General features: G+C 39.0%; 1 protein-coding gene across 1 annotated transcript in view; it reads right to left on the bottom strand.

The window, feature by feature from the left end:
* Positions 1 to 17,409, bottom strand: part of CEP128 (centrosomal protein 128) — a 133,045-nt gene extending 115,636 nt beyond the window's left edge. Inside the window, exons 1-7 of the mRNA XM_063334037.1 lie at positions 17,281 to 17,409; positions 13,072 to 13,232; positions 11,580 to 11,666; positions 7,912 to 8,038; positions 6,831 to 6,952; positions 4,301 to 4,392; positions 3,501 to 3,573 (exon numbers count right to left, since the gene is read on the bottom strand). Coding sequence (XP_063190107.1) covers positions 3,501 to 3,573; positions 4,301 to 4,392; positions 6,831 to 6,952; positions 7,912 to 8,038; positions 11,580 to 11,666; positions 13,072 to 13,218 — 648 coding nt within the window. The 5' untranslated portion in view covers positions 13,219 to 13,232; positions 17,281 to 17,409. The remainder of the gene's footprint in view (positions 1 to 3,500; positions 3,574 to 4,300; positions 4,393 to 6,830; positions 6,953 to 7,911; positions 8,039 to 11,579; positions 11,667 to 13,071; positions 13,233 to 17,280) is intronic.
* Between the last annotated feature and the right edge of the window lie 1,406 nt (positions 17,410 to 18,815).

The following is an 18,815-nucleotide window of genomic DNA, read 5'->3' as shown; positions in this document are numbered from 1 at the left end:
AAAGCCTCTGAAAAAACTGAGCAATGTCCTCCAAGGAAAATTAGGGATGAAAAAGCAGTTAGATTTAAAAAAAAAAAAAAAAAACAACAAACAAACCACAAACTTAGAACAACAACAAAAAAGCCAACAGCAACAACAAAACAAACACACCAACTAAAACATACTAAACACACACACACACACCAAACGAAAAAACGAAACCACCATAAAAGTGGCAGCTCCTCTCACAATATGTAATCTATCTGGAGAACTCCTTGCTATAGGACAAGATGATAAAGATACGCACGTTATTCCAAAGACTGGACAAGTTCCAGAAGATAAATCCACAGGAGGGATTACTAAACACAAAAAGCACAGAGATAATTCCAGACCAAGAATCTCCCAAGCCACAAGTGATTACACTAGTATTGTGCAGAATTAGCATTAGATGCCTTTCTATTCTAATATCTTTAACTAAACATCCACTTTTTTTACCATTCATCATACATAGCTAGATCTTTCCTGACTAGATATTTTTTCTGCAAATTGAACCCCAGCAATTGCTTTAACCTTTCAAGGAAGTCTTTGAATGAGGAGACGTTTTTATTTTTCCCCCTTTTCTTTTGTTTTCTCTCCTCTTTCTGGCCCTCTCTCCATTTAGCCAATGTTCTTCCTAAAGATAATAAACAGCAGTGAGCAGAATATTCCAGATGAAGTCTTACTAGTCCTACACATGAAAAAACATCTCACTGCAGTGTTTGTGTCTTCACTAAAAGAATGTCATTAAACACTTCAGCTTTCATAGCTTTATTGGATGATAACGTTACCATTAACAAACTACAGAGAGCTTCCTCATTACACTTCACATCTCTCATTTTTTGCTTCTCTCAGGTCAAAAGTTGTAACATTCAATTTCAAATCTTGAAGTCCTACTATAGGAGGTCACAAAGAGCTAGTTATTTCTTTCATTAATGAAAAGACAGTGGCTGCCAGCATTCCAGAGGTCTGAGGAGGGTTTGTTTCTCATTCAAAAGCATTGAACAGTTGTAGTGTAGCCAGCCGCAGCAGCTATTTTCTTGAGAACCATCTTGGTTAAAACTTACTGAGTTTGCTAATTTTCTGGTACATGAAAGAGAAAAAAAGTATACTGAGAAGTAAGCCACAACAAGAAAACCACAGAGTTTTGCAAGTATCAAGAATTCTTTATCAGATAAATGATTTTTATCCTACCAGGCTATGAGGAGTAAGCAGAGCAAAGACAGACTGTTATATTTTCTAGGAAGGCTGACAAGGCAAGTCTTCCTCCACTGATGGATTCTGTCATATCAAGCATATAACTGGTACTGATAGATTATAGTCTCTTGAATTCCTGTCCAACTTCATCTAAAGTCAGTAAGTTACAAAAGTACAATTATTAAGTCTGCTGGTGCCAACAAGCGGTCTGTGCCAACAATATTGTTATCAGTGTGTCATGGTTTAACCCCAGCCAGCAGCTAGAACCATGCAGCCGCTCACTCACTCCCCCCAGTTTGGATGGGGGAGAGAATCAGAAGAGTAAAAGTGAGGAAAAACTCATGCGTTGAGATCACAGAATGGTAGGGGTTTGAAGGGACCTCTGGAGATCATCTAGTCCAAGCCCCCTGCCAGAGCAGATTCACCTAGAGCAGGTTGCACAGGAACACATCCAGGCAGGTTTTGAATGTCTCGAGACAGAGACTCCACCACCTCTCTGGGCAGCCTGTTCCAGTGCTCTGCCACTCTCAAAGTAAAGTTCCTCTTCATGTTGAAAAAAGAGATAAAGGCATTTTAATAGGTGGAGCAAAAGCCATGCACGCAAGCAAAGCAAAACAAGGAATTCATTCACTGCTTCCCACTGGCTGGCAGCTGTTCAGCCATCTCCAGGAAAGCAGGGCTCCATCACGTGTAATGGTTACTTGGGAAGACAAACAACACAACTCCAAACATCCCCCACTCCCTTCTTCCCCAGCTTTATATAGTGAGCATGACATTACATGGGATGGAATATTCCTTTGGTCAGTTGGGGTCAGCTGTCCCAGCTGTGTCCCCTCCCAACGTCTTGTGCCCCCATAGCCTGCTCACTAGTGGGGTGGTGTGAGGAGCAGAAAAGGCTTTGTCTGACTAGTAACAACCAAAACCATTAGTGCGCTGTCATCACCATTTCTCATCCCAGTCATGGAAGTCTAAGACCAATAAATTATGTTCCAAAGGGAGGGCTTCCCATCATGGACCCGCTGCTCCAAGACAAACCACTGAAAGGGGTTCTCCGCTGTGGGTCCCATTTTATAGCCTGGGTCAGATCTGATCTGTGGTCATCTATTGGTCACAGTCACATACAGCTTTCATTGGTCAAGTGGTCTCCTATGTAGGTTCATTGGCTGAGATGGTCTCTAGGGCTCAGGTATGTGGGGTACGTGTGTGGGAGTTGTTTGCATAGGTGGCCAGCAGCTCCCATGCTTCCCACAAGCTAGCCACTATGCTCCTGTACTTTGCTGTTAGACCCGCGGTGAGGAAGGAGGGGCGGTGCTCTTGCCAAAATCCCAAATCCAAAACAGCACTACACCAGCTGCTAGCAAGAATGCTAGCAGATTGATGAAACCCAGATGAATCCCAGATGAAACCATGACAAAGTGACAAACACATCACTAAGCTCTTGACAGAGCATTCAGTACCAACTCACACAATTTTAGGGCAAGATGAATCACCTATGGGAAAATAAGGACACACAACACTTGCTCTGAAAAGTCAGCATTGCTACTGATACCACATTAATACTCACACAAAGCATACACTCAAGATTTACGAGTCAAGATTTATCTACAGGATTTTTACCTCCTAACTGCTGGGGAGATTCTCAACTTCTCTTGTTCCTACAGCAATATGCTGTTTGACTTACATCTCAATAGCAGATCTCTTTCATATTTAAGTGATATAGACTGCAGTTAGCCTGCTTCCAGCAAACACAGAAGGCAAAAAAGAAGAAACTATCATGGCTGTCCTGCCTCCTTTGTTACATTTGTCACAAAGCCTTCAGAGAAGAGTGCAGCCCAAAGAGACTCCTCCTGTTATGCTGCACAGATGATAAGGACTAAAAAGGACAGGGAGGGAAGAAGGAAGAGGAAACAGTATTATTCATCATCATAACATGGGAAAGCTTGTATCTTTCAAAAGGTATCTTAACAAGTATGATAGTGTTCAAACCAATGTTCAAAGTTAAAAAGCAGCTTTCTCCAAGACTGCGAAGTTTGAAACAGAAAAATTCACTAGATACACGTTTGTAAAACGCTCATTTTTACTTTAAACAAGTACCTGAAATATAAAACTTGTCTTGATTTCATTGTGGAAGGGTAACATTATAACAACCTATAATAGCGTAGATAAGATCATGTTCAGATATACCTACTAATATATGGTACTGATTACCAACACACATATTAAACTAGAAACCCACACCCTGTTTAGAATACTAAATATAAATCATCTTTCGTGTTAGTCACACTCACCGTTTCTTGTCTTTGGGACTCAGTAAGCTTTTCAGACAACTCTTCTAGAGTCTTTCTTAATTCAGCATCAGTCCTTCATAGAAAGATATAGGTAAGACAATATTCTACAGTGGAAAAACTAAACAATAACTGTGATAATTTTAAGTAGCAACAATCTCCTGGATTTTTATGTTACTTCAATTTGTTCTACGGCCTCTAAATTCCTAGCATAATTGGAGTCCAGCCTCAAGTGGAAAATTCATGATAAAAAGCATTTCCATTCCTCAAATGAAGATAACAGAGCATCTAGTTTGAAAGTCTAAGTATCAGGTCAACAAGTACAAAAATATGAATATGTCTACACAGTCCTTTTGAATAGCACTAGTTCCTACTAGGAATTAGCGGACTAATTCTTATTATTGCTAGTAGACAAAGCACCATATGTTGAGACAGTATGTACTTTAAAAAATCATTATGGCCTACATGAGGCCTTGCGCTCAAGAGACTCCAGTACCAAGAATAAACAAGGAGCTAAGTTGTCATAAAAGAAATTCCCAAGTCCATTTTGTCCATATATACAAAAAAAGGGGGGAAGCCACATATACTATACAAATCAGAACATTTACATTTATAAATACTGCACAGGATGACATGGAACAAGCAGTTCATAATGCCGCTTTTATCTACATGTTGTGCAATTCCCCACTCTCCCTAAAATTAATTTTTAAATACAAAAAAAACAAAGGAGTTTAAGAGTTATTTAAAAGCATAACAATTATTTCCCACGCTATTTTTCACATGGAGTTATATTTTGTTTATACCGATTTCTTCTTGAAAGCTCCCGACTGATGTCATCTCCTAGGCGAACTTGTTCACTACTGAGATCTCGAAGAGACTGGTGGAAAGAATGCAGCTGTAAATTCAAGTACACAAAGTAAGCCGAGGCTTAGGAAGCCTTTTTTCTGTGATATTCAAAAAATACGTAGATACACATACACACTTTTTAAAATAAAGCAGATAAAAGTAACCTGATAAAACAACAGAATTCCATGAACTGCAGATGAGCCTGGATGAGTGGATGAGGCTTGCATGCTTCTAATTCAATCAACCCTCCACAACACCTGCTCATTGAAGTTTAATTTTCAGTCCATTATTTGCTAAACCAAGTTTCCCAACTATGATTTTTTTTTTCCTATGGTTCAGAGCTTGGTCGCTCCAGTTACCTGACACTGCACCATCTTTTTAACCTAATGCAAAAGAAGCTGAAAGACCTCAACAAGTGAAGTCAGAAGAGACACATTTCCTGCTAATAAATGCTAGTGTAAGTGAAACAAAGTTCTGCCCAGCTACATATCTTACTATAAAAGGATGGCATATGAAATTTGAAGTGACCAAGCAGAACACTATGATGTATTCAGGAACTACCAAAGCACTGAGGAAAGATATTTTACCTTGCCCAAGACTTTACATACCCTACTAGAATGCTTTTTTCAGAGGTTGGGGGAAAAAAAAGAGCCAAAAGCAAAATAAAACCCACAATCTATTTTCCTCTGTAAAACCTCCCATTTCCCCCATTCAGCAGGCCCCCAATTTATAGTCAAACTTTTTAAGGGAGCAAATAAGAAAAGTAATAGGTCATCCATGGTCTTCATGGGATAAAAAGTGACAGTTGATCTATCCTACTGCTGTCAACACCTCAGTGGCCCGGGCTATCATTATGAAAAATCATGGTTTATAACATCCCCTTTTTCTATGCCCAAGACAAATCTAGATCTCACATAGCCCAGCTAACTGCCCTAAACATTCAGACACAGGCACTGCCACCTTCCCATGTGACTAACTAGAAATTTCAACCTGACCCAGGAGACTTTGGAAAATATAGTATATTTTCAGAATCTTTCAGCCTAAGAAGGAGAGAGACTCACATTTGTTAAAAGGCCATTCAGGTGGAAAATTACCTTAGCTAGAAACAGTCAGAATGGAAATAAAGGGATTTTGGTTACAGAAAGAAGAAAAAGCCACAGCTTTAGTTAAGCAGTACTGCTTTATCTCTGCCCCAATTTCTACCTACGGTCATCGTCAATGACTACTTCTAGTTCATCATTCCTCAAAGCACTATACCCTCCTCACAAAATAGTTAATGATTGAGTAAAGCCATGTTCTTTCAGTGAAAAGCAAGAATACGGAATAAACCAGCAGTCACCATCAAAACAGGAAAAAAGCTATTTGCTTATATAGTTACTTAATATAAATGAGGAATCTTGTATGCGTTGCAGGAACTCCCTTGAATAAAATTTCTAAGATATTTATAGAATATTTAGAAATAGTCTAAAATATTGCTAAGGTTTTTGGAAGTTCAGGAGGAAAGATTATTTTCTTCGAAGGATCGATGTTCCCCACTAACCCTGAGGGAGGAAGGAATAGGGGAAGAAGTAGACTGAAAGGACAATGAAATAGGGTTAAACAGAAGTCTAGGAATTTCTGTAGCACTCAGACTTCCCAAAAAGCCAACTGACAGAATTTATTGTGGTTAAGTTTAAAACTAATTATTTGGAAGTTGAGACTGATTTAATAAAGTCAACATGAACACCTTACAATCAGCTGCTTTAACATTAGTCATAATACATTTTTCCTGAACAAATTAGCCCACACAGAAGGATTCACTCAAGCAGGTCTAGACACTCTGTCTGAAAGAGCAAAAGCAGGTACTGAAATCTCCTCTCTATTGGTAGCATATACAAAGCCTATAGTCTTAGCCATTAAATTAATTTATTTCTTCTGAAGAGTCTGCAAGCAGACACAAGTTGACAGATATGAAAATTACCAGTGTCATACACATCCTCTCCTCCTCACATCATCTGCCTGAAGTACAGGGTCAAATTATCCTACTCACAGGTCAGACCTAGGATTAAGATGGAGAACTAGCTGGCTCAAAATCAATCCACGCTACCCTGAAGTAACCAGCAAAAGGACCAAGATCCTGTGCCATTAACTAAAGCGGAATAGTGGATTTCAGCACATAGGTGAATGTTAATCACATATTCAGAGATGATTTTTCTTTCTCGTATGTGGCCTAAAAAGTACAGAGATTATTTTCATACATTCCTTTTGATATCACTATCATCTGCATCTTTTTTTCATGCAAATCTATTGTTGCAGATACTTCATGACACTGACAGATACAAGAGGTGACTGCCTAATGAAGAATGGCATGTAACACTGAAAGCACACTTCATAGCTGAAACATTCTTAGTTGCATCGTCAGAATAACCTCATTTGATGCAAAAGCAAAGAGCCTGGTGACCATATATTGCCTATTTTGGGGAAGCAACTCCCATTAGTGCTCTGTACCTGGTCCAAATTATCTGCCTCATTGACAAATCGAACACTTGCAGATCTAGACCTTCGATGTTTATTGCCCTGTGAGTCTCCATAGTCCCTGAGAGGAGAAGTAGGCAGGAAGTGGCGGTTCCCTTTATGAGATAAGAGATAAAAAAGTAAATAGGAAGACAAAACTTCATACAGGAAATTTTCATTTTGCTTCACGAAAAACACATGTTTCATCTTGCCAATACCCTTATAGGCCACGTTACAGACAAAACAACTACTAAAGTTACGTAAAATGCACAGGCTTACTCCTTGTTTAGCTCTTCGCAGGATTCTTCTTTAATTTAAATATTTCTGGAACACATGTATGTGATCGGTAAGGAAAAGGTTTCCTTTGTTTCTCCAAGGAATAGGTAGGTTTTTTCCTCAGATTTTATTTGTGCAAGCAACAGCTTTTCCTCCACCTGGATCTATTGTAGCTTCAAACTGCAGTACTTCACAGCTTTGACATTAGAAAAATGAAAGTTTTAGAGCTTTCTGTTAAAATACATTATATGCTACTTCTGGGAGGAACACTCCTCCCAAATACACCTTTTCCTAAAATATAATGAATTTTCAGAGAGACATACAAGAAAAAACTACTTTTCTGGAGGTTATACATTGGTTCAGTTTTTCCTTTTCCACTGAGCCGTAGATAATTTCATCCACACATCCATAATCTTATGCATTTAAATTTTAAATTTCCCTTTTGCTGTGAAGCAAGCTTCAGAAACTGCAATATCTTTTGGATTTAGCTTTAACTTGTGTGTACCTACAACTCATGCAGCGGACAAGGAATTTCCTCTACTGAAAGAATCAATGTTTCATTTAGATCTCTCGGGATATCAGCAGAAAAGAGCGTGTAACAGAAAGCTATAAGAATTTACCCAATAAGCAACTGCATAATTTAATGTAGGTCTCAAATTTCTAAACTGAATTTCTTTGAGGTAATCAATGATGACTTATCACGCCACTATCTTCACACATTTTTCTTCTTAATTTCCTCTTTCCATACAACAGCTATATCACATAATTTAAGTATACTCAAACACCTTAAATATTTTACCTGACACTCCTTCTCCATCCAGATCACTAGGGTATAAGCTTGAGAGAGAAGCACTTCTCATTCCAGTGTTTCGGGTTAATTGTTGGCTCCTTAATTGACCTATAGACTGTTCCAGTGTTTCTTTCAACTGCAGAGAAATTACAGTTTATTGAAATGTGAATACAGGCTGCTTAAAAAAACCCATGTATATAAAATATTATTTTTCAAAGTCATTAAGAGAATCAAAACTATTTTAAAGCCAAGTATAGCTATGAATTAATAACAGCTTTTCTTCAGTATCTTGTATGTCAGATTCCCATAACTATAGCAAAACACGTTTCCAACATTGGTAGCTTCAAATAGCAAGTTTCTTAAAACAGTGATGTAACATACCAGGAAAAGTATGTCTCCAACAACCAAAATAAGTCCCATCTGCCAGCAATGCTCAATAACAGCCTTGCAAAATCCAGAAGAGAACTTCGAAGTAATTTTTTTAATTGGAATTTTTCTACCAGCACTAGCTGCAATCAGTTTAACAAATGGCTATCAAATTTTACTAAGGAACTTTACATCAAGCCCTACTTTTCCAGAAAAAGGCTGCCATTCCCCCTCTTAAGAGTTCAGAACTGACTATATTCCTAAGTAAGTTCCTCATTTTTCAAACTTGCATCTTATTTTCTAAAACTGCATTTGCTAACTTTGGTTCTTAGCCACTTGCTTTTGTCACACCTTTATTTGACAATCCACAAAACATCAATTTCTAAAGGTTCAGCTTAACTCTCCTTAACAGTCTTGTACCACAATGGTTAAATTGCTGCTTTATTCTTGCAGAATTACACATGCTGTGATGGATCCCCCTCTGGGTGGCACTTTTTTCCCCCCAAAGCATAAAACACCACTTTAAATCTTTTCTGAATCTTTCAATTACTTGTTTAGGTTCTTTTAACATATTCTGTTTTCATTATATGGCATTATTAAAAAACATTCATCACTAAGGAACTCTCAAACCAAAAACCTTAAGGATCTTCTAATGCTTTCTCAAAAAAGACAGAGGCTACTTGAGGGCAAAAATATACAACAATGCATGTATGTAACAAAAGATCACTTTTGTATTCAAAAAGTTAAAACTTAAAAAAAAATAGTCATAAAATGTCACAGGATCAAAGAACGAACAGCAATAACTCAATTTTCAAATCTAACTTGACTCTGTGAAAAACCTATCTTGCCTCTTTAATAGGGCAATAAAAACTCTGAATTAAGCTACAGGTGCTCAGTTTGCATGCTTTAGCTTTACAGCACTTATTTTCATCCTTTCCACGTGAAACCAGACAGCTGGATTTTTTTATTATTTTTATTTTTTTAATCAAAGAACCATGACACTGTCCAGAATTAACCACCTTACTCTTCAGTCTGTTTCTTTAGAACACAATGGCCAAAAAATTGTTTAAAACTTTGATTTATAATTTACATTATAAACATCATTATAGTTTAAGGTATTTGTGTTCTCTTAAAAAAAACCCATTTAATTACTAAAAGAATGAAGAGAAGCTAGTGACAGTAGAACAGAGATATTAAAACACACAAATTTGAATAGAATATCTTTAATATTCACCAATCTGAATTCCGTTCCTCAACATCTCAACTATAAGCTGTCTAAAATCCCATCAAAACAGTGGCTAATGTTTCTGTCCATTCCCATTTCTTCTTTTTTTTTTTTTTAAATTTAAAGAGACAAACATCAGTACCATCAGAAAACATAAAACTTTAAAAAAAAAAACACAACACCAAAACCAACATATCTCTCTCACAGACTAAATAGTTTTATACCTCTCCAAAGCCTCACATAAGCAAAAAAAAAAAAACCGACGACAAAACACTCTCTCCTCCCCACCCCGAAGAGCAGAACAGAATCTTTCCTCTACTATTCTTGTCCTCCAGGGATATTACAAAAATCACAGGCCAACAGTGAAGTCCACAGGAGAATAACATTGCTCTGGAAAAGAGCACGTATGGAGTACAAGGCTACCACCACTAGATAATCAACAAGAGCAACAATGAAATAATGTTCTGAGAAACAAACCTTCCTAACCCTGGAAGTTACTGCACTGATTCATAGGCAGACATCAGGCACCTCAAAGTGGGGTAGCAAGACAAATTTATAAACTAGAATGGAAAAGAGCTCCTCTGTGGCCCAACAGTCACCAATTCATAAATGCAAATATACCATACAATGGTCTGAAGAAAGTCTTTTTTAAGGGAAAAAAAATAAAAATCACAAAGAATTCAAGAGTCAGACATTATGTTATTCAGGATAACTGGCAGAACCAAAACATATCGCATTTGGAGCAAAATATTCTTAGATAAACAATCTTTTCTAATATGGTAGAAACACTTGACCAACTATCATTGTGAGATAAAACGCAAATTATGACCACCCAAATGAAAAATCTAGTCAAGTTTTTCTTAGCTATTTATTGTAGGAGGAAAACTGATTCACTACTTCCTGATCCCAGATGCTTCTTCCCACATAACAAATAAATACAACATCTATTCTATGCAAGTGGAAACTTCTGCTTCAGAAAGGGAACAGGAACTCAGAGAAATGTGATATCTTTACTAATAAGACTGATTTTACACTATTATTTAAAGCTCAAGCAGGAGGTGGTTAGAGTCTCTAAATTTTTCCTCCACTTGAGCCATAATCAAAAGCCACCTAGCATGACTAAGAAGAATGCACATTAAGTCAAAATTAAATTTGAGCGATGTCTCACTCACCTCGATGTTTCCGAATAGAAAATCTTTCCAGAATAATGTTATTGAACTACACTTAGTATAAGCATTTGTTAAAAACAGACAGCCTTAAATGGTTCCAATGCCCACCAGAAATTCCACAAATTCAATACCTAAGTAGAGCTTATAAAGACACAAACAGCATTCAAACAGAAGAAAAAAATTCTTGAGGCATATAATACCCCAAATTATTTCCATGCAGAGCTTGTACACACTGATTTAGAAAGCAAGCTGTCCAAAGAAAACAAGCCTTCTTTTCTACGTATTTGCTTTTTCTCTCTTCTTCTCTACCCTCACATGCAAAATATTCCTGTATCTCGTATGTTTCTGTTTCAATGCATCACCTGCTACAATTTGTTTGTAACCAAGTTATAAACCTCTCTTGCCCTACCAGCACTAATTTGTTCTACTTTCTCTGTCTACACACCTGTTTTCAAACTTGTGGAAGTTTGATATTTATGAGAATTTCACCCCTTCTCCAATTTAGAGAAAGCTGGTCAACAGATTCAGAAGCTGTTGTAGAATGACAGAAAAAAAAACTACAGCAGAAGGATCACAATCTCATTCCCTGCTGTAATTCAACTTTTATCTTATCACTTATTCATGCAAAAGAAACATGTTCCCTAATTCTTTATTTCAGCTATGCACCTTGTACTTGACAGTATCATAACACAACAATCTATTTGGTGCTTCTATACCAGAAGAGTAATGAAGCTACAAAACCTGTCAGTTTCGTTATATAACACATTACTATAGTTTGATTTAGATTGGTCAAATAAATATGAAAAGTTTCTGTTTACATCTACTTAACTCTTGATATATTCTATGCATTACTACCAAGTTTTCATCTATGAATGCTACTCGCAGAAAAGACTTCAGATAAACTGAAAGTTGCTCACAGTTGCTATTGCTTCGGTTTGTTCCTTGTTGTATTCTCTGTATTGTCCTAGCAAATGGTCAACGTGTCTTAGATTTCTGTTGGTATCCTTAAAAAAGAATTTGAGGGAGAAAAGTCAAAACAAAAGTCTCCTCTAATCAAATATCACTGTTGTCTTTGTTATTCTTGGTTTATAAGAGTAAATCAATAACACAAGTGCTTTTTAAAGGGTCAAAGCATTCAAAATCCTATTCAAGTAAACAGAATCGGAAGACATACAGCACAGATAAAGGGAAGGGAAAACACCCAAAAACCATGCAGTCATTTACAGTACAACCGTAAGGCTTCATTTTCAAAAAGAAAGCTTTGTAAGTTTCAACCACTCTGTAAAAAAGCTTTTCTAATCCAAAAACCTTAACATTACCCGCCTGTAAAATAGAATTAAATTAACTGAGAAATAACACATTTTTGAAGATAAACACATTAGGTAAGGTCTCTGCATGAGCATTCTCTGGCCAGATGAAGAGCTGGATCAGGTGGCAGTTCTGCTGAAAAGCAGTCCACAAAAAGCAATTAGCTTAAAATCAGAATTTCAGAAGAGCAGCTAGAAAGAGGTTACGCAGAAACAAGATAATACCAGAGAATCCCTATAAAAAAAATAAAAATAATAATAGATTGTTATTAACTCTTTTCTAGCTTATTTTCCAGCTAAGTTTTGAAGTTTAAATTCAACATCCTATATGGATTTTTCTCTTCTCACATATTAAAAAGAAAAAAAAAATATTGCCAGCCAAGCAATACTTCAACGCAAGTGATAATACATAAGCCCATCCTCTCTAGGTATTCAGAGCTGTCAGCTAGAGAAGAATAGGAATGACTTCTCAAGCAATAAAAGATGTCAAGATAGCTAAATGTCTCCTCACGTTTGCAAAACATTCAGAGATTTCCTCAACTGCCTCCACTGAAGAGGCAGGAATTAGATGAACACTTTTTCCTGCTCAGGTATGGACCTCTCACAAGTTTATAAATACTGCTTCTCACTGTTCCACAGTGAGAAGCATATTCGAAAACATTCGAATTGTAAACTCTATCATGAGGGAATTGACTGCCTACATATTTACTTTATCAGGAATCAGGAAGTTTTACACAATACAAGACAAGAAAGGTGGGGCTGGAACTTTCTGCTACAAAATTTAATGCCTGTGAGAATCTGACAAAGTTTATTTGGCATTACTCAGTTTGCTAACTTTATAAACAGCATTACCAACCTAACACATCATTGTTTCTAAAATTCTATTACTGTCTGAAGTAATGGCTATATAAAAGCGTAACAAGCCACGTTACTTTCAGCTCAAAGGCAATATGATCAATTTCCCAAAACCTTTTTGGTTTGCACAGAAAGCAATGTTTCCCATCAGTACAGTATTTTCCACAACTTCAGAAACGAAAGTTTGACCCAACACTACAGAAACACAGACTCTACAAATACTTTAAAACAGTATTTTGTAAACAACCTGTAAAGTGCTTGCTAAAGTATGGATCTTCTCTGTAACTTCTTCAGCACCATAGTTCCGAGCTCTGTTGTGGGATGCTCTCAAAGGTGGACGCCTTCCTATTCGACCCCTTAGAAAGTTGTCTGAATCACTGGATGAATCTGCCATTAGTACCTTGCAACCTAAGTGGGAAGACCAGAAAAATAATGAATGTTAAATTCTGATTGTAACTGAACAGTCTCCGACTGGCACAATATTCCCAAAGCAACTTCATAGACTCAGACTACATTTACATTAGCCTTTCTGGTTCGGGTCAGCAGGATGTACTTTTGAAGCAGATCTTCCAACTGCTTCTGTTCTTTTGCTCACATCATGAAGCAGTGCCAAGATGCAAAAGGCAGAGCCCATTAGGAGAGAACTATCAAAAGTTACATTCTCACTACTTGTAAGTGTTCAGTGTCCAGGATAAGACCATAGCCGAAAGTAAATTCTCCCCCCAAAACATACAGTGGAGACTCTGCTCTACAGAACCATTCCCCTTTGCCTCACACTACTTGCTAAGTTACATTTAGACTGGCCAGGGCCAACTAAGACAATTAATCCCAAGTAACTAAGTATCCGAAGTAAGTTTAAGAATCAGTATCTTAGAGACACAAGGAGAATTGGAGATACTATGGAAGGCAGCAAATGCAGTGTCTTAAAAAGAAGGAAAAGGAAAGAAAACTGTGCCCAAGAAGTTATAGGCTAATCAACTTAAAATAGTCTGTTTTAATTTTTCTACATATTTTAATTAATTTTCCAGCAAAAGATGTGTTCTCAAAAAAAACCAAAACAACAACACCTGTTATGTACTCGTTGATATCAAATTAATCGATCTGCTAGTGGGTAATTAAATTTGTTAAACTGGAAAGAAGCCGTAGTGGTCACTCTTGGACAAACATGTCATTCACAAAAGTAACCTAAAGAAACATGAACTAAACTAAACTTTCCTAAAACGTAAGCCAAACTGGGTAAGTATCAGAACTCACAGAGCAGTTAACAGAAATTAAGTGTCAAATTGGCGAGAGGTATCAAGTGCGAACCTACAGTGAATCCACTATATATTTTCATTAAATGACCTGATAATGTAATGTAATACATTTATTAAGTTTGCAGCTGACACTGTTTATCCAACTGGACAAACACAGCAAAGAAAACAGAAGTCAGTAGGAGAAAAAAAAAAAAAAGCTATCCAAGACCCTTAATATTTCAAGTTGAATATGCATCAAGAATGTCATGTTCTAAAAAGAAAAAGCTAACACCACAGAAGATGTAAAAATAAGGGTAATTTTGTAAATTGGGGAAATATTATTTCTTGTATCCAATGTTAATTCAACATAACCCAGATTACTATATTGATGCTGGGGCAATTCACTCGACTAGAATTCAAAAATTCCTTGAGGCAGAAGAAATAGGGCTTGTGAGGAGAGAATGGGGATTGTCTTAAGAACAGCAAGTTAGAGAAGCAGGGAAAACAGGATAACAATCATCAAACACAGGAAAAGAAATTATTAAGAGCTACAGACAGATATGACCAGTATAGTAAAGTCACATAGTAACTGACTAAAATTACAACCCACAAAAGTTAGGTTAGATAGAAATTTTTTCTTAAACTATTACACATTACATCTTTCTGATCTTACCAAGCATGACAAGCAGCACAATCACTCAAAACCCAATAAGCAACTGATTCAGTGATCAATTTCCTCCAAGCTTAACAAAGGTTTTCAGTTTCAAAGCATTTTGTGAAAATATCTTTAAGACACCAAGTAAAGGGGAGACCCCTATTAATGGAATGGCCATACTAAGAATTAAGCACAAGATCAGCCTTATTAGGGATCAGAAACTCAGCCCTGAGACATTCCTCCACAGGAATATAGTCTTCACCTACTCATGGACCTACATACCAGCATATTTTGCCTGACTGTTATCAGTCGTACAGCTGCAACACATTTAATTTTAATGGTCATAGCAAATGGTTGATGGTCTGTATCTGTCATATTATCTCAACTACAGAGTCACAGTAAATGTTGTTTTGGTGTCTTAGATTTTTCAAACTCCATTCACAATGTCACAGGAAGAAAGTTCTCTTTTCGTCACAAACTGGGCAGAAAAGCCTATGTTGTATTTACTCTGTATGTAGAATACTGCACCCATGACAGCTAGAAAACTAACCTTACATTATGCGATTCATATAGCTTGTCTGTGAGTCAAACAGCTCCAAGTGAAAGATTAGGCTTAACTCTTAATACCACCATGTCACATTTCTTTCTGGAAGCTGAGAGCCCAAAAATAACATCACTTACAATGTTATCAGTTTCACATTAGTGAAAGAGAGCTTTTTAAAGATACCCAAATAGACAGAGAAATTAAGAATGATGAAACATGTAAGAACATTCAAATTATAGAAAGTGTTTTATCGCATTTCTAGATGAAATGGCGTAAGTCAGCAGAATCCAAAAGGTCAGTTATTGTATCTCAGCTGATGGGAACTAAATTCTTAAAAATTTCTCAAACTCTTTTGAGAGTGGGCCTCTGAGCGTGGCCCTACACATACCTCTGGTTAGACAAGTAGTGCAATGTCAGAAAAAGAGATAGGCACGTACAGAAATTAATGAAAAACGGCAATTGACTTATGTGCTGAAAAATTCATTCTGAGAAGTGTCTCAACCATAAGAGCCCCAACTGCTGAAAAGCTATGACACTGGAGAAAACAAAAGGGAAATAAAGATTTACAGCAGAAAAGACTGATGAGTTTGTTTTCAGCTGTCCAAAAATAGGCTCATTAAGGTATTTACTGGCCAAAACACTGAAGAAAGGCTTGTAAACAAGGTAAATATAAAAGAAAACGCTAGACACAGGACATTTTGTCTGAAGAAAACTTTCTATTTATAGTTAAGTGGCATTCCTCTTTGTTCTCATGAGCAACCTAAGAGGAACTGTAAGTACTTTTCAGTTGAAGAAGTTTTGTTTCATTTAAAGCAACATCCTCATTTTTAAAGGAATTACAGAAATCTCATTTTAGATTAAAAAAAAAACATAAAAAGTAGAAATTCATATAAATATTCTGTATGCACATTTGCCTACTAATTTAAACCCCAAAACAAGCCTATTATCACTTTTTCCAGAAACCTAGACTGATTTCAGCACATGATCATACAACCTACTTGACAGTGAGAATCATTTGTCTTTTACTAGTTTTCAGTCTCCCTAAACAGATTATAACCTTTCTTGCACTGAGGAAAGACACCAATACCCAGTATTTTCCTTCCCTGTAGAAAACAGGGTGTTTCAGTTTCATTGAGGATTCTCTTGTGAAGAGATCTGCAGGTAAAAGCAAACACGAAGTACAGCTGACAGTTTCAACAGCAAGTTCTCCAGCTCAAGTAAGCAGAAGATGAACTCGGGATACACAACCTGATTACTTCTCAAGTGGTTTTAACTGTTTTGCTCCACGCAGACTAATCTATGACTAGGTAACTGAGTGCTAAAGGCATATTTGAGGCCTTATAAGTTAAGACTGAGCACAACAAAAAAAAAAAAATGGACAGCCATTCCACAAAGGGACAACATGACACCTGAAAGGCCCTTTCCTCCAGTGCTTCCGAGTCAGAAGTTTACAAAAAGCCAGGAAGGTGACCCAACATGGTGACATTTCACCATCATGTTCTCAGGCACCGGTACCACGTTTTATTGTCAACTTGTGAAATCATGTTCCCAGCGCCCTTCAGCACCACGACACAGAAACCGGTCCCTTCGTATTGTTCACAATGCCCCCCGCAAATCCTCCTCCCGCCGTGCGCGTACAGAACTTCACTAACACCCGACCTCGTTTCTCAGGTCCTCCGGGATCTTTTGCCCCGGACAGGACCGGGAAAGCCCCGGAGGCAGCGGGACAACCCCAGGACGGCGCCGGGCACGCCGACGGCCGGGCCTCCGCCCTGCCCGCCGGCTGCCCCGCCTGCCGTCACGGCTCCGGAGCGACCCCGCGGCCGCCGCACCCCGCGCCTCCCACCGCAGCTCCCGGCCCCGCTCGCCTCAGAGCGGCGCTCCGCACCCAGCCAGCCCCTTCCCGCACGCCGCTCCGGCGGCAGCCCCCGGCCCTCACCGCACAGCGGCGGCTGCGGGAGGACGCCCCGCCTCACGGACCCCTTCCCCGGGCGCGCCCAACCGCCCCTCGCACCTCCTCACCTCGCCGCTATGGCAACTTGAACTAGCCGCCCTGACACCAGCTGCCAGAGCCGCCTTCCGGGCGCCAGGCCCGACCCCCCCGCAAGGCTCTGTGGAACGGGTAGTCCGCCGACCGCAGGCCCGCCGTGGGAAATACCGCGCGAAGGACTTCAACTCCCAAGAGGCTTTGCGGCGGGGACGCCGGCGGGAGCGGTAATGACAGGGCAGGCCCCGCCCGGCGAGGGAGCCGTTGGTCCTTGAGAGGCGGCGGGAAGTCCCTGACGGGTGTTTGTAGCAGTCTTTACAAGTTAAACCTCTACAAAATGCGTTTACAAACACTGCAGCTAAGTAAACATAAAGAGTAGAAACAAAAGCTGTTGCCCCGGCAAAGCAGGTGTGCCTGTTCCTCTTGTGAGGAGATTGGGCACCTGGCTGAGCCACTGGGAAATGGAGTGTGTGAGCTACTTAAAACAGTTGTTTCTTACAGGGGAGACATCTCCATTCCCATCTCCTTGTTTCTTTAAGCCAGGCATTTCCATGTTCACAAATGTTCTATCTATTACCTTGTGTGCAGTAATGAGAGTAATGCCTTAATGAGAGTTAAGGGATAGAGTGCTGTGACTGATGACAAGAAATGTCACCTGGGCCTCTGAAACTTGGGCAGAACTTGCTATAGTCCTAAAATCACTAGAATGTTTGGCTGCAGATTACCTGTAGGTGACCACTCAAGCCCAAAGTAAACGCAGTGTCTGTATTGCCTCTGGGATCCCCTCCAGGGAGTGACCGTTGGACTTTAAGCACAGTAGTAAAGCGTGGTTGACAATCCACACTGCCTACCTTCATTCCTATCACGAAGGACTGTTTCATTTATTCACCCACAAGTCTCTAATGCAGCAGGCATGCTTGCATTCCAGACGATTACAACAAACTTCAGGAGGGAGCCAGGCCCCCCACACCGGCAGCATACACCAACAGCCCAGGCAATGGCTGCTGGCCCCTGCTGCTCTGTCTTTGATTTGTGGTCATGCTTGAGAGGCATTATCCTCATCTAAGCTGAAGGCAGGTGAGACACAGAACAGGAAAGTAATGAAATAATTTACCTCACTGTGAGCTGAAGCATTAGTGAATAATTAGCAAATAAATAAGTCTTCCCTTCCAATGTGTGACCGTTGTCCCAGACTTTCCTCTGCAAACTGCAGCATGATCAGGTTGTGCTGGAAGATCTAAATGCAGGATGAGAGTCGGGGCTTCTGCTCAGTCTCATAAGGTTTCTTGTGGTGGTGTCTGGGAGACAGGCCCTGGGTCTTCCTGAGCTCTCTGAGGGATTTCCTCTCCTCCCAGTTTTGTACCTAGCAGTGGACTTGCTCTTCCATAAACTCCCAGAATACATCCATGAGCAGATTTCTTTTCCTGCCTCTCTCAGGCCATCACAGAGGGGATGAAGGGGTAAGGAGTGTGTCCTGGATGTGGCTGGTGTCTATATGAGAAATGTATTTACATCTATGCTGAGTGTGAGCACATCTGGCTTGCTATCAGCGGAAGCTGATGCCAATCCC

The sequence above is a fragment of the Chroicocephalus ridibundus genome, chromosome 4 (genome assembly GCF_963924245.1).
Source record: "Chroicocephalus ridibundus chromosome 4, bChrRid1.1, whole genome shotgun sequence".
In the NCBI taxonomy this organism is placed as follows: domain Eukaryota; kingdom Metazoa; phylum Chordata; class Aves; order Charadriiformes; family Laridae; genus Chroicocephalus; species Chroicocephalus ridibundus.
This window is presented reverse-complemented; position numbering and strand designations above follow the sequence as displayed.